At 43.4% G+C, this 14514-nt stretch overlaps 1 protein-coding gene across 2 annotated transcripts in view; it reads right to left on the reverse strand.

The window, feature by feature from the left end:
- Positions 1-14514, reverse strand: part of drosha (drosha ribonuclease III) — a 157244-nt gene that overhangs the window by 118420 nt on the left and 24310 nt on the right. For both annotated transcript variants that reach the window (XM_036935298.1, XM_036935297.1), the window contains exons 16-20: positions 11790-11897; positions 10054-10161; positions 6624-6762; positions 6453-6513; positions 490-549 (exon numbers count right to left, since the gene is read on the reverse strand). In XM_036935298.1, the coding sequence (XP_036791193.1) occupies positions 490-549; positions 6453-6513; positions 6624-6762; positions 10054-10161; positions 11790-11897 (476 nt within the window). The remainder of the gene's footprint in view (positions 1-489; positions 550-6452; positions 6514-6623; positions 6763-10053; positions 10162-11789; positions 11898-14514) is intronic.

Consider the following 14514-nt stretch of genomic DNA (forward strand, 5'->3'; position numbering starts at 1 on the left):
TCATATAGTAACCAAAAAAGTGTTAAACAAATCAAAATATATTTGATATTTGAGATTCTTCAAAGTAGTCACCCTTTGCCTTGATGACAGCTTTGGGATTATGGTTCCAGTCGGGACACAGCCGAGGTATCTAGGTAGAGTTGCAGCGACAATGTCAATGTAGTAATAATAGCACCATGTCATTAGTGGTGTGGCAGTGGAAGCGGAGTGGTGCCTGGACCACAGCGTTCTCCTCTCACCTGGGAGTGACTCAGTCAATAACACACACGCAACATTCTCATAGCTAACTGCTAGTTGTCATGGAGAATTTCAGCAGGCCCTATGAAAAGAGCTACGGTGAAATTACAACCGAATACCCAATTAGGGGGAAATCACAGACTAGAATAAAGAGGAGGAGAGGGGGGAGAAGAGGGGGAGTTGTCGCCATGTTCGATTAGCGGAGGCGTCCGTCAAAGAAAGAGAAAAAGAGCTGACGGACGTAAATCTCACCTGGTGAGAAACTCCACGACGGCGTCGCCGAGAAACTCTAGCCGCTCGTTGTGATTGATCCTGAAAAGAGAGAGAAAGAAATGAAGTAAGAGACATGAAGGCAGAGAGGAGAGAGAGGTGTTTATTAGGTCTCAGTCTATCGTATATGAGACATTTACACAGGAACCACAGGTCTCAGACAGACCAAATCAACACAATCTGACAAATATCAGGGGTGAAAATCCAATAGCGACCTGAAATACGGCCTGTACATGTTTGAATCAAGTTTATTCATTCTTCGCAAGTGTATTCATTCAGCCTCAAACTTTCACAAATCTATAGCACACAATGCAAAGGTGTTATAGAATAAAAATGGCCCCTGGCGTCAGAGATTGGTGATGATGCTTAAGCTCACTCGTGGAACTAAGTGCAGGGCCAAACCGCACTAGGTCATAGCAAAACAGCAACCGCTTGGCATAGGGACATTGCATTCACTAGGTATACACTACCGGTCAAAAGTATTAGAACACATATTTATTCAAGGGTTTTTCATTATTTTTACTATTTTCTACATTGTAGAATAATAGTAAAGACATCAAAACTATGAAATAATACATATGGAATCATGTACAGTGGTTGCTCCACTAAAAGTTTAGCGATTATGCTGCGGGACTTTAAGAGGTCATTTGTGGTTTAGTACGGTACCCTGCGTCACCACTTCATTGCTCCAGATCAGCACAAGGGGGAGTTAGAGCACTGATTATGTTTTTGGGTTCTACTGTGTCTCTGACAATGAATGGGCGACATAAACCTAAATAGAAACTGATAATTGTGCACGACTTCAGTATTACTTAATAAAACTGTTGTTACACTAAGGTTTTAATTCTTTTATTTTGAATGGATTATTTTGCTCTTACTGTAGTACTCTCCCGACCAGTCATGTTGTACAGCGCCTGAGTGGAGCTACGGTCTAAGATACTGCATAGCAGTGCAAGCTGTGTTGTTACAGATGCTGGTTCAATAACCATGCGGTCCTTGACTGGGAGACCCATGAGATGACTCTAGGTTTTTGGTTTCTCTCCCTCTAAAAACAGAAATAAATAATTTTAAATAACAAATTGGCTTTAATTACAAATTAGTAACAATGTCTCACCCCATGTTCAAGAATGGCCTTTTTCTTGCTCATTTTACGTTATTTGAAAACGAAATCTTTATATAAGTTATATTAAAAAAAGCCCCTTGAATATTCTCACAGATATATATTAACCCTGTTATTAGCAGGACAGTATATTTTGTTCATGGCTCCCGAGTGGCGCACATTGGGATTGCCTTGCAGTTCTCCAGCTGTTTCCACCGAAACACTGGTGGGCGTTCAAGGCACGAGGGCAGGGGGCACGGGATGGGCCGCAGAGTCCTGTACAGAAGACGGACCGAGCCCATAGGGAAGGGAGGAGGGTGGACCCCACTGGGTAGCAGGGATCAACACTAACTTCTTATGGCTGCAGGGGCAGTATTGAGTAGCTTGGATGAAAGGTGCACAGAGGTGCCCAGAGTAAACAGCCTGCTCCTCAGTCATAGTTGCTAATATATGCATAGTATTATTAGTATTGGATAGAAAACACTCTGAAGTTTCTAAAACTGTTTGAATTATGTCTGTGAGTATAACAGAACTCATATGGCAGGCAAAAACCTGAGAAGAAATCCACCAGGAAGTGAGAAATCTGAGGTTGGTCGATTTTCAACTCATCGCCTATTGAAAACACAGTAGGATATGGATCTGCTTGCACTTCCTACTGCTTCCACTAGATGTCAACAGTCTGTAGAACCTTGAATGAAGCTTCTACTGTGATGTGGAGCTGGATGGGAGCTGTTTGAGTCAGTGGTATGGCAGAGAGCCAGGTCCTGGTCACGCGCATACCACGTGATATCTTCCTGCGTTCTGTTCCTCCAGAGCATGGAGGCGCTACCAGGAGACAGGCCAGTACATCAGGAGACGTGGAGGAGGCCGTAGGAGGTCAACAACCCAGCAGCAGGACCGCTACCGCCGCCTTTGTGCAAGGCGGAGCAGGAGGAACACTGCCAGAGCCCTGCAAAATGACCTCCAGCAGGCCGTGCATGTGTCTGCTCAAACGGTCAGAAACAGACTCCATGAGGGTGTTATGAGGGCCCGACGTCCACAGGTTGGGGTTGTGCTTACAGCCAAGATTGGCAAATTCGCCACTGGCGCCCTGTGCTCTTCAAAGATGAAAGCAGGTTCACACTGAACACATGTGACAGACGTGACAGTCTGGAGACGCCGTGGAGAACGTTCTGCTGCCTGCAACATCCTCCAGCATGACCGGTTTGGTGGTGGGTCAGTCATGGTGTGGGGTGGTATTTCTTTGGGGGGCCGCACAGCCCTCCATGTGCTCGCCAGAGGTAGCCTGACTGCCATTAGGTACCGAGATGAGGTCCTCAGACCCCTTGTGAGACCATATGCTGGTGCGGTTGGCCCTGGGTTCCTCCTAATGCAAGACAATGCTAGACCTCATGTGGCTGGAGTGTGTCAGCAGTTCCTGCAAGAGGAAGGCATTGATGCTATGGACTGGCCCGCCCTTTCCCCAGACCTGAATCCAATTGAGCACATCTGGGACATCATGTCTCGCTCCATCCACCAACAGACTGTCCAGGAGTTGGCGGATGCTTTAGTCCAGGTCTGGGAAGAGATCCCTCAGGAGACCATCCGCCACCTCATCAGGAGCATGCCCAGGCGTTGTAGGGAGGTCATACAGGCATGTGGAGGCCACACACACTACTGAGCCTCATTTTGACTTGTTTTAAGGACATTACATCAAAGTTGGATCAGCCTGTAGCATGGTTTTCCAATTTAAATTTTGAGTGTGACTCCAAATCCAGACCTCCATGGGTTGATAAATTTGATTTCCATTGATAATTTGTGTGTGATTTTGTTGTCAGCACATTCAACTATGTGAAGAAAAAAGTATTTAATAAGAATATTTCATTAATTCAGATCTAGGATATGTTATTTTAGTGTTCCCTTTATTTTTTCCCTTTTTATTTTGGCCTTTATTGGCGGCACACAATTGGCCCAGTGTTTCTCCCCCTCTAAAAACAGAAATACATGTTTTGGCCTTCACAAATATTACTTTGGCCTTCATTCAGATCACAATCGCTCACTTAAATTTTTTGAAAACGAAATAACCTCCAAAATATCGTTATATATTATCAAGTTGATGGCACCGACATAAAGCTGAGTGACTCACTCATTCATTTTGGTTTTAACTTAGAATCCTCCAATCCTCTATATGTAATTATCGGCGGAGAGTCACGTAATATTTTACGATATACTGTAGGCCTACCGTAGGCGACATGAGTCTCACTAGTGTTGATTAATGTCCTGTTAAAAGTGGTGTAGGTTTTATTTAAAGAGCATACTGAAGTAAGAAGCAATAGGATTTGCAGCAAAGGCCTACAACTATTTTAGCACTGTTTCGCTCTGCTCTTAGACAAGCATGGGGACTTGACTTGATAAATCAATGAGATGTTTATTTTCACTTAATCTCTGTTTGGGTATTGGTTCGACTACGGTTATACAATTAGGATGTAGAAATGTTATGCTCTTAGTGTAACCTTTATTTAACTTGGTAAGTCAGATAACCTCTTGAAACTAGGGGGCACTATTTTTATGTTTGGAAAAATAACGTTCCCAAAGTAAACGGCCTATTTCTCAGGACCAGATGCTAGAATATGCATATAATTGACAGATTAGGATAGAAAACACTCGAAAGTTTCCAAAACTGTCAAAATATTGTCTGTGAGTATAACAGAACTGATATTGCCAGGAAGTGGCTTTTATTTTGAAAACTCCATGTTCCATAGCCTCCCATTGCTCCATTTAAAGGGATATCAACCAGATTGCTTTTCCTAACGCTTCCTCAAGGTGTCAGTCTTCAGACATTGTTTCAGGCTTTTATTTTGAAAAATGAGCCAGACATTGTGTCAAGTGGTCACATGAGTTTTGCTCGCGCAGCAGAATTTGGACAGCTATTGTTTTTCCCTCTCCTACTGTGAAAGACATTTGCGGTTGATTTATTATCGATTATATACAGTATTTTAAAAACAACCTGAGGATTGATTATAAAAAACATTTGACATGTTTCTGTGTACATTATGGATATTATTTGGAATTTTATTCTGCGTTGTCGTGACCGTTCTTTCCTGTGGATTTCTGAACATAACGCAACAAACAAACGGAGGTATTTGGATATAAAAATAATCTTTATGGAACAAAAGGAACATTTGTTGTGTAACTGGGAGTCTCGTGAGTGAAAACATCCGAAGATCAAAGGTAAACGATTAATTTCATTGCTTTTCTGATTTTCGTGACCTAGCTACTTAATGATTAGTGTACATAATGTTATGTTATCGATAAACCTACACAAACGCTTGGATTGCTTTCGCTGTAAAGCATAATTTCTAAATCTGAGACGACAGGTGGATTAACAAAAGACTAAACTGTGTTTTGCAATATTGCACTTGTGAATTCATGAATATGAATATTATTTAGTAATATTATTTGACTGTTGCGCTATGCTACTCAGTGGTTGCTGATGACAATTATCCCGCTTAAGGGATGGGTAGCGTCAAGAAGTTAAATTAAGAACAAATTCTTATTTACAAGGACAGCCTAGCCTTTCTTAAAATGTACAATTGTGTCCAATTTACTATGTTCTTACAAAAAAAGGTTTTAAATTCTTTAGTACAGCCACTATTGAAGGATATCAAATGCTTCTCAAAGATGCCATCTGGTGGTCAAACTAGCATTAATGGTACCAGTTGTTGACACTTAAATAATGTGTCAGAATTCTGTGGCACCATGCAAACTGTGCCGAAGAACGTTGCAACTTTCAAAAGGACGAACCCCTGTAGTAATCAAAAAAGTGTTAAACAAATCAAAATGTATTTTATAGTTGAGATTCTTCAAATAGAAACCCTTTGCCTTGATGACAGCTTTGCACACTCTTGGCATTCGCTCAACCAGCTCCATGAGGTAGTCACCTGGAATGCATTTCAATTAACAGGTCTGCCTTGTTAAAAAGGTTATTTGTGGAATTTCCTTCCTTCTTAATGCATTTGAGCCAATCAGTTGTGTTGTGACAAGGAAGGGGGGGTAGACAGAATATATCCCTATTTGGTAAAAGACCAAGTCCATATTACAGCAAGAACAGCTCAAATAAGCAAAGAGAAATGACAGTACATCATTACTTTAAGACATGAAGGTCAGTCAATACGGAAAATGTCAAGTACTTTGAAACAAACCAAGCGCTCTGATGAAACTGGCTCTCATGAGGACCGCCACAGGAATGGAAGACCCAGAGTTACCTCTGCTGCAGAGGATAAGTTCATTAGAGTTACCAGCCTCAGAAATTGTAGCCCAAATAAATGCTTCACAGAGTTCAAGTAACAGAAATCTCAACATCAACTGTTCAGAGGACACTGCGTGAATCAGGCCTTCATGGTCGAATTGTTGCAAAGAAACCACTACTAAAGGACACCAAATAACATTAGACGGGTGGAAATTTGTCCTTTGGTTTGGAGTCCAAATTGGAGATTTTTGTTTCCAACCACCATAAGCAGCCAACAAGTACTCAGCATATGTGGGAACTCCTTCAAGACTGTTGGAAAAGCATTCCAGATAAAGCTGGTTGAGAGAATGCCAAGAGTGTGCAAAGCTGTCATCAAGGCAAAGGGTGGCTATTTGAAGAATCTCCAATACAACAAAATTCCATGTGTGTTAATGTGTTAATTCCATGTGTGTTAATCTACAATGTAAAAAATAGTAATAAAAAAAAAATAAAGACTCTTGAATAATTAGGTGTTCTAAAACTTTTGAGTGTACATTACATAATGGATTGGAATAAGAATAACCCCTGCATCAGAAGTTGGGGACATTGCTTAGACCTCCTTATGGAAGTAGGGCCTACCTGGAGGGGGAGGGATCATCTTGTCCAAGACGAGACATGATGTTGATCAAGGTGTTGATTCCTGACCAATCAGACAGAGGTTAGTTAGTCAGCATAGACAACAGAAACATCCATCAATCAATATTAATGATGTGTGCGTGTGCACGTTTGTATTCTACCGTAGGTACCCACCCTTCTTCCTCATGTACATGTGGTGGACCTTTCTGTCCCCATACTTGGGCTGGCGGATGCCGCAGTTGGACAGGGAGTTACGGGCGTGGTCCGGGTTCATGCCAAAGTTCAGGTGGTGGCTGGGGTGAGTCATGGCCAACTGTAGAGAGAGGGAGAAGAAGTCAGAATCTGCTGATGGTGCCTCTTCTGGGACCATATGTGTCACCATCTGAATGGATAAATTGAGCTACAGTATGTACTGATCGGAATAAGCATCCCAAAAAATATGAATCAAATGGAAAGAAGTATAAATAAAACAAATATTTTGGAACAAATAAAGCCAGTTAGCACACTGGAAGATCTACACATATTCCCCACCACTGTGCTTTGTTTGGAAAGCAGGGCGTCTGTCTAATCCGAACATCGTCAACCAAGGAGAAACAGGGAAAAGAGAATATATAATACTCTCAGTAAGACGTGCCGAGCATTTATCAATCTAACATTATCAGAATGTAGCTTCTATCAGCAAAAACACTAACTCATCTCTCCTCTCAAAGGACTGCTCGGGTTTCCAACTTAAAATCAATTTCAAGCTCCAATGAGATACATGTAAAAAGTTAACAGAGGGGGTTTCAATATCATCAGTCCAGACGCCACCAGGGTTGTATCCTTGAACAGAAACAAATCAATTTTTGTTGTAACTAAAAGAAACAGAACTGCGTTCAACAGTCCAGAACTATTTGACCTTGCACTAGTAGAAGTCTAGCACAACTCTGTCCTCTTGTCTGAAAGGTTGACACAAAAATACTTGGAATTCTAAATGATCCCTGTTGGTCAAACAGAGAAATGTCAGACACATCGGCTGTGTCCCGAATGGCACTCTATGAGCCCTGGTCAAAAGAAGTGCACTGTACAGAGAAAATGGTGCCTTTTGGGATGCAACCATCAAGTGGCAAACACAGTACACTTAATCCTCCTTCTCAGAGTTAACGTTACACTTGAAAACACTCGGAATCTAACGGCTGCCTCAGACCACTTGTTAAACAGCTAAATGCGTCGTTAGATGCTTTTTTGCCCTCCCACGTCACTTTATACACAGAAGATCTCCGCTATAAACTTTGTGGGTTATCCGTCTCTATGTGACCATTACAACTTCAGAACAGTTGCCTACAAATACAAAGTTGCACTTTCTTTGCCATTGATACAAACAAGCACTGTATAAAAAGACGCTTCAAATGAAAACCGAGATGATTGCATTAAAATAAACCGTAATCTTTCAATCATATTGAAATAAATGTCATGTTCAATCATTTGAGTTCTATTTTGCTATTGGTAGGCTACTGTCTGTAATGGTATCAGAATAATTCATGATGTGTAGCCTAACATGTGCGCAATGATGTGCCAAATCTGTGATTTAGTGCATTTTTATTGGGTAGGCATTAGAATAGGCACGCCTTAATATTTGCAGCCGTAGGTGGTCATATCTCCCTAGGAGCTGATCCGTTGTCAGTATTGTGAAATAATTCAAATATGTTAAGGAAAGACTTGAATAGAGAAAGCCTATCAGAGAGCAGCGCTCCCTTTCATTTGATCCTATCAGTACAGACTCATGATCCAACAACGCACTTTGCGACCGTTCCCTCTGAGTGGTATTTTGGGAAACGCATGTTACATCTTCGGCCGTTGTAGGAATGATGCATCGTTAAAAAAATATATTTTAAAACACACTCATAATCCTACATTCCATCGCTATCGCTGGAGAGGATGCTTGTCTGTCAAAATTATGACTGCATGAAGTTATGGGGCTTCGGATGTACTGACCATTGCATTGTCTACTGGCTGCTCAACAGCCTTTGGCTAAACTTGAGTAATCGTGATAGATGAACCTGCTAGTCATCTATGAACCTTTGAACATCTTGAAGAACGATCTGGCCTCAATGGCTCTTATAATCTCCATCGGCACAGGCAGAAGAGGACTGACCACCCCTCAGAGCCTGGATCCTCTCTAGGTTTCTTCCTAGGTTCCTGCCTTTCTGGGGAGTTTTTCCTAGCCCCCATGCTTCTACATCTGCATTGCTTGCTGTTTGAGGTTTAAGGATGTTTTTTTTATAAGCACTCTGACATGTGCTGATGGAAAAAGGGCTTTATAAATACATTTGATAACTCAGGTGGAAAGTCTGTATGTGTCTCAAATGGAACCCTATCCCCTTATATAGTGCACTACTTTTCACCAGGGCCTAAGGGGAATAAGGTCCCATTTGGGATGCAGTTTGAAACTTGACAGACACATTTTGTTATATGAATACATAAAAAATGTATAAGCAGCAACATGTTGTCTTGATCAATGCAAAGACACCCTTTCTGCAAGATCAATCATTGTCTCAGAGACAAAATAAATTTAAAAATGAAAGGAATTGGAGCATAAATTAGACTACATTAATTATTTTGGAAATTAGACATTCGAAAACATGATCCACTTTGGTGCCTCTTGCACGTGTCACCAGCATGTACACACACACACACACACACACACACACAGAGAGAGAGAGATGACATCTGAGATGGGGCTGTGGTAGAGTTTTACAGTTTAATTATTGAGGCCCTTCGGGCCTACTCTGTTCCTGGGGAGAAGGGGGAGGTGGGTGAGGGAAGAGAGGAGCGGTGGGGGTGGTAGAAGAGAAGAGAATGTAGAGCAGGGGAGACAAAACAGAGGTGGAGATGGTTGTTTAAAGAACAGAAGACGAGGGGGCAGGCAGGAGATCCTCGACGATGCTTGCATGTCTCCAACCGTCACTACATCTTTAACTGAAAACGATCTTGTAATCTAGAGCTCCCCTGCAGGACAATAGAGGGAAATACAGGAAATGGACTGGTGGTGTTACTAGTGTGTAAGGCCTCTACCATCAGCCAGGGCTTTCTATTTAAGAATAATGATGACAGGCCATCATTACTACCACACAAAGATAAGGCCACTTCCTATCACACACACACACATAAGACAGACAGACAGACACACAATACCGCAGGTTAACACATGCATGCAAGCGCGCACAATAACACACACCTAAATTAGGGAGGTGTTACAGGGTCCGTGAAAATGCAGAAATCATGACTAGGTCTTTAGGTGTCTTTTAAATTTGCCATGTTTGTTACCCCCTACCCCTTTCAGACATACCAAAAAGCAGGTCAAAAGAAGCAGGCATGGTAAATTAGTGGGATCTTTGTCTGTGAATGAAAGGGTAAGAGGTCTTTGAGTGTATGATCGTGAGGCAACAAGTCAGCCATCCCCCTTTCTTTAAGCACGAACACAACACATTACTTTCTAATGTATCAGTCTCTGTATGACAGCTCTCCAATAGTGCTGGAGGAAGCACTAAGGCTAATGCTGAGAGCTCTGGAAGGCTCCAGCCCTGATGGGACTACACTGGCTGTGTGCGTGTGTTTCTCTCACCTGTAACAGACAGCGCTCCTTGAAGACGTAGCCAATCAGGTCGTCCAGGTGCTTCAGACACTGGTGGTAGCGGATGTGGTGGGTCAACACTGGCAACATCATAGCATGCTGCGGGGGGATGAGAAAGAGAGAGGAGAGAGAGATAAGTGGACGAAGTGAGAAAGAGGTGGAGAGAGACGGTAAGAGGGAAGGGAGAGAGAACATGGCATAATCAAATCAGCCAGTCATTATTAAGTGGCGCTTCGACAGAGAGGGAGATGAAATAATCACGAGTCCAATCAGTGTGCATGTGTTCTTCGCCGTGAGGAGAAATTAAGAGTTGTGGGGGAAATTCAAATGTTGACACGGACGAATCAGGACCTGGTGACACAAACCTGCCTGTGCAGAAACATAGCCTGTGTCAAAAAAAACAAATAAAAGACAAAGACAGAGAGGAGTGAGCGAGTGAGAAAGAGAGTAGAGAGGCGAGGGAGAGACTGCGGGAGTAAATGAGAGAAAGAGAGTAACCAATATGAGCTATCATTAGTGGGAGTCTCATCAGTCCGTACTAGGAGAACAGTGGGGGAGCGTTGTGTAGCGGTGGAACACCCATTAACCCGGCACCACCGCGTAAGAGCAGGCTGCGCTGCATGTTTTAATTAGTGTTACCAGGGGAGCCCGGGGCTCCTACAGGTCAGTCAAATGAGCTGCGTCGCTCGCTCTCTCTCTTTCCCTCTGCTCCATCTTTCTCTCTCTCTCTCTCTCTCTCTCTCCATCCTCTCCCTCTGTTCCTTTCTCTCTCTCTCTCTCTGCCTGTGTGTCTTTATCTCTCTCTCTCTGTGCTAACCACTAACCCACACAGCCCCAGAGCTGATCAGTCAGCCCACCCCTGGCCCTCGACTGCCTACCCACCGCCCACATCTACACCACTCTAAGGCCTTGTTAACCACCCAATTAACAAAGCAAGACCGTGTCTCAGTGTCTCAACCCATCAGACTCGCTCAAATTAGGCTACTGCTCGAGTGGCTGAGATAACATTAGCATGGGTCCACTCCCAGACCAATTTACTCACTGGGTACTCAGTAGGAGACGATGGGGAGGGGTGTAGGAGTGTGTGTATGTGTGTGTAGGGGTAGGAGTGATAGTGTCTGTGTGGAGGCAGGATTGTGTGTGTGTGGGCAGGTGTGTGTGTGTGTGTGTAGGAGTGATTGTGTGTGTGTAGGAGTGATTGTGTGTGTGTGGGCAGGTGTGTGTGTGTGTGTGTGTGTGTGTGTGTAGGAGTGATTGTGTGTGTAGGAGTGATTGTGTGTGTGTGTGTGTGTGTAGGAGTGATTGTGTGTGTGTGTGTGTGTGTGTGTGTGTGTGTGGGAGTGATTGTGTCTGTGTGGGGGCAGGTGTGTGTAGGGGTAGGAGTGATTGTGTGGGGGCAGGTGTGTGTGTGTGTGTATAGGGGTAGGAGGGATTGTGTCTGTGTGGGGGCAGGTGTGTGTGAGAATGAGAGGGCTGATGTGCCGTCAGTGTTCGCCTCTAGCTACCGGCCAAGAAACTGCTCGCCATGTGCCTTTGTTTGCTATGCGTGGCTGACGTGATGGTATGATGCTAGAATAACCAAACAGGTGGTCGGGTGTACATCTATGTGTGAGTGTGCATCCATGTTTGTGCATCTGTGCATGGATCTGTGCATAGGTTTGCTGTGTCTCGGAGAGTACAGTGTACACTGTGTGCGTGTGGGGCAGCAAAGCATCTCGCCTGCCTACCTGACAGAGGTCAGAGCGGATGCCAGTCTTCCAGAAGCCCTGGCTGCTGAGCTCCACGGTCACCTCCCGGCGCATGGTGTTCTTCTGGCGGATCTTCTGAAGGGCTTCCTGATAAAACAACACCCGTACATTATTAAGCCTAGTGTGTGTGTCAGATCGGAGCTTCCTGACAAACACACATACATTATTGATCCACTGGGTTAGTGCTGCTGCTACAGGGGACAGCCAAGCATCTTTACAACACACAATGTCTGTTAACCCAGAAGTAAAATATTGCGTAATTTGGTCAGCTGCGTGATTAACTTGAGTTCATACTTGTTAGAAATTGAGAGTTGAGAGCAAAAAAGTCTCCACCCACACAAAAGGAAACTCTCAGCTAACGCCCCCCCCCCCCCCCCCCCCCCTACCAGGGTGTGCACATGAGCAAAACACTCAAGACAAAGTAGCTTAAGCACCGCCTTCGCTCAATCCTGATACGTCCAAATAACCAGTGATGAAAACCCCAAAACCAGAACTAATGCTGTTCGTTATCTCATGCATACCGCTCAGACACAGCAGATTTTTCGGTCGACTCGCAGAATCTGCCCACGGGAGATTACACCACACACAGTTAAACATTCAGGAACACACACACAGAGAGAGAGACAGAGAGACAGAGAGACAGAGAGAGAGAGAGAGAGAGAGAGAGCAAATCTACCAGAGGACACACACACAAACAGGTATACAGAACACACATACAGCAATCTTTCCTTCCTCCCCTCTCTCCAGGTAGTGCTCCAACGTGTGTGGGCGTGTGTGCGAGAGAGCTGGAAACTGGACCTGCAGCTAGCACTGGCTCCAACACACACACAGTGCGTTCACAGACACACATTTGGTTGTCTAGAAACCCCAAAATCCCTGGTTCTAGGGCTAAAGTGTACAGTGTCAGCGCCTGCAGAAGAGCAGACAACACAGAGAGGCGAGGTCTGAACCAGAGACATTCAAGTACCAAACTGTTACTACTTTTCACCACTACTTTTTTCTTACATAGCGCATGACTTTTAACCAGTACAATAGGGTGCCATTTAGGACACATTGGGCCAGTATCCACAAAGTGTCTCAGAGCAGAAAATTGGTCGTAAGTGCTAATAAAAAAAGAGACATTTTACTCTTTGGTCACACACCCAGTCGACAGGTATTTAGGACACAAAAATGCAGTGAGTCAGTGGTTGCTGCACACACATACAATTGCTTTGGAGTTGTTAAAAGAATGTTTTGATATTTCTATATGAGCGGTCCAAAAATAATCTAGACCGACATTTATCTCTCGCGCTTTACACAATGATTTCACGAGTCCAATTTCACAATATGCCTAAATACTTAACATGATGTAAGTAATTAAATAATACAAAACAATGTGTTTATTTATTTGTCTAGTGGTTTCATTTAAAGTTATCCCTTTGGAGCGCCACATTATTTTAAAAAAAATAATTAAATAAAAAATAAAGTTGGGCAATTAAAGGAATCTTGGGCTTATGCCAACTTTGATTGTGTTCGACGAAAATGACATACCTTTAAAACCAATAATGTATATAAACTCTGGAATGCTGATGCTATGTACTGACCATTGAGAGGCTTTATTGGCACTCCCCAGTAGGAGCAGTCCGCTATAGGAATGAATGGAATTCTACAGTATTTAAAAAAATAATAATTCAAGGACAAAATTACATGTATTAAAGTATTTTTTTTTTAAATCATACATTTTAAACAGTTTCTTCATTTGTATGTTTAGTTCACATAATATAGAGCTCACATCTGGTGACTGGTGATGCCTCATTGCGATTAGTTATTCCCCATCACTTGCAACAAAGCCAATGAGCGTCATCACTATCTTTCCTTTGCGGTACCTCAAACTGTCGTGACCAGCCGAGAAACATTTATGAGTTGATTTGACTCCTGGCTCAGAGCTTGGACAGTGTTTAATCATCCTAAAACCTACTCTGGGAGTTTTTTTGTTGTCTTAAAACAGATTTTAACAGGATTCCTAGGACCTTTCCTGAGATTCTTTGTGGATACGGGTCATGGTCTGGGCTGAGAGAGTATGTCAACAAATAAGAAATAGGACTGGGAACATGTGTATCAGCACATCGGTCTTCTCTGGTGGTACCGTTGGGCTAGTAACCGGAAGGTTGTTGGATCAAATCCCCGAGCTGACAAGGTAAAAATACGTAATTCTGCCCCTGAGCAAGGCAGTTAACCCACTGTTCACCTGGCGCCGAAGACGTGGATGTCGATTAAGGCGGCCCCCCGCACCTCTCTGATTCAGAGGGGTTGGGTTAAATGCGGAAGACACATTTCAGTTGGACAACTGACTAGGTATCCCCCTTTCCCATGGGCCATCGTCAAAATGGGGACGGATGGTACAGGTAGCTGCCAAAATAAAGAAAACACCAACATAAAGTGTCTTAATAGGGCATTGGGCCACCACGAGCCAGAACAGCTTCATTACACCTTGGAACAGATTCTAAAAGTGTAGCCTGGAAGAGAATCCGTCATTTGGCGTTTTGGTGATGATGCATGAAGACAAACGTGCGGAGTCGCAGGTGCTGCTCCAGAATTTCCGATAACTGTTCAATTGGGTTGAGATCTGGGGACAGACCCTTTAAACCCCCTTTGAGACCCCTCTTTCAAAGTCGCTGTGATCTTGCCAAGGCAGCAAAATAATGGGCAACGGGCCATTTTCATA

The sequence above is a fragment of the Oncorhynchus mykiss genome, chromosome 11 (genome assembly GCF_013265735.2).
Source record: "Oncorhynchus mykiss isolate Arlee chromosome 11, USDA_OmykA_1.1, whole genome shotgun sequence".
NCBI lineage: Eukaryota > Metazoa > Chordata > Actinopteri > Salmoniformes > Salmonidae > Oncorhynchus > Oncorhynchus mykiss.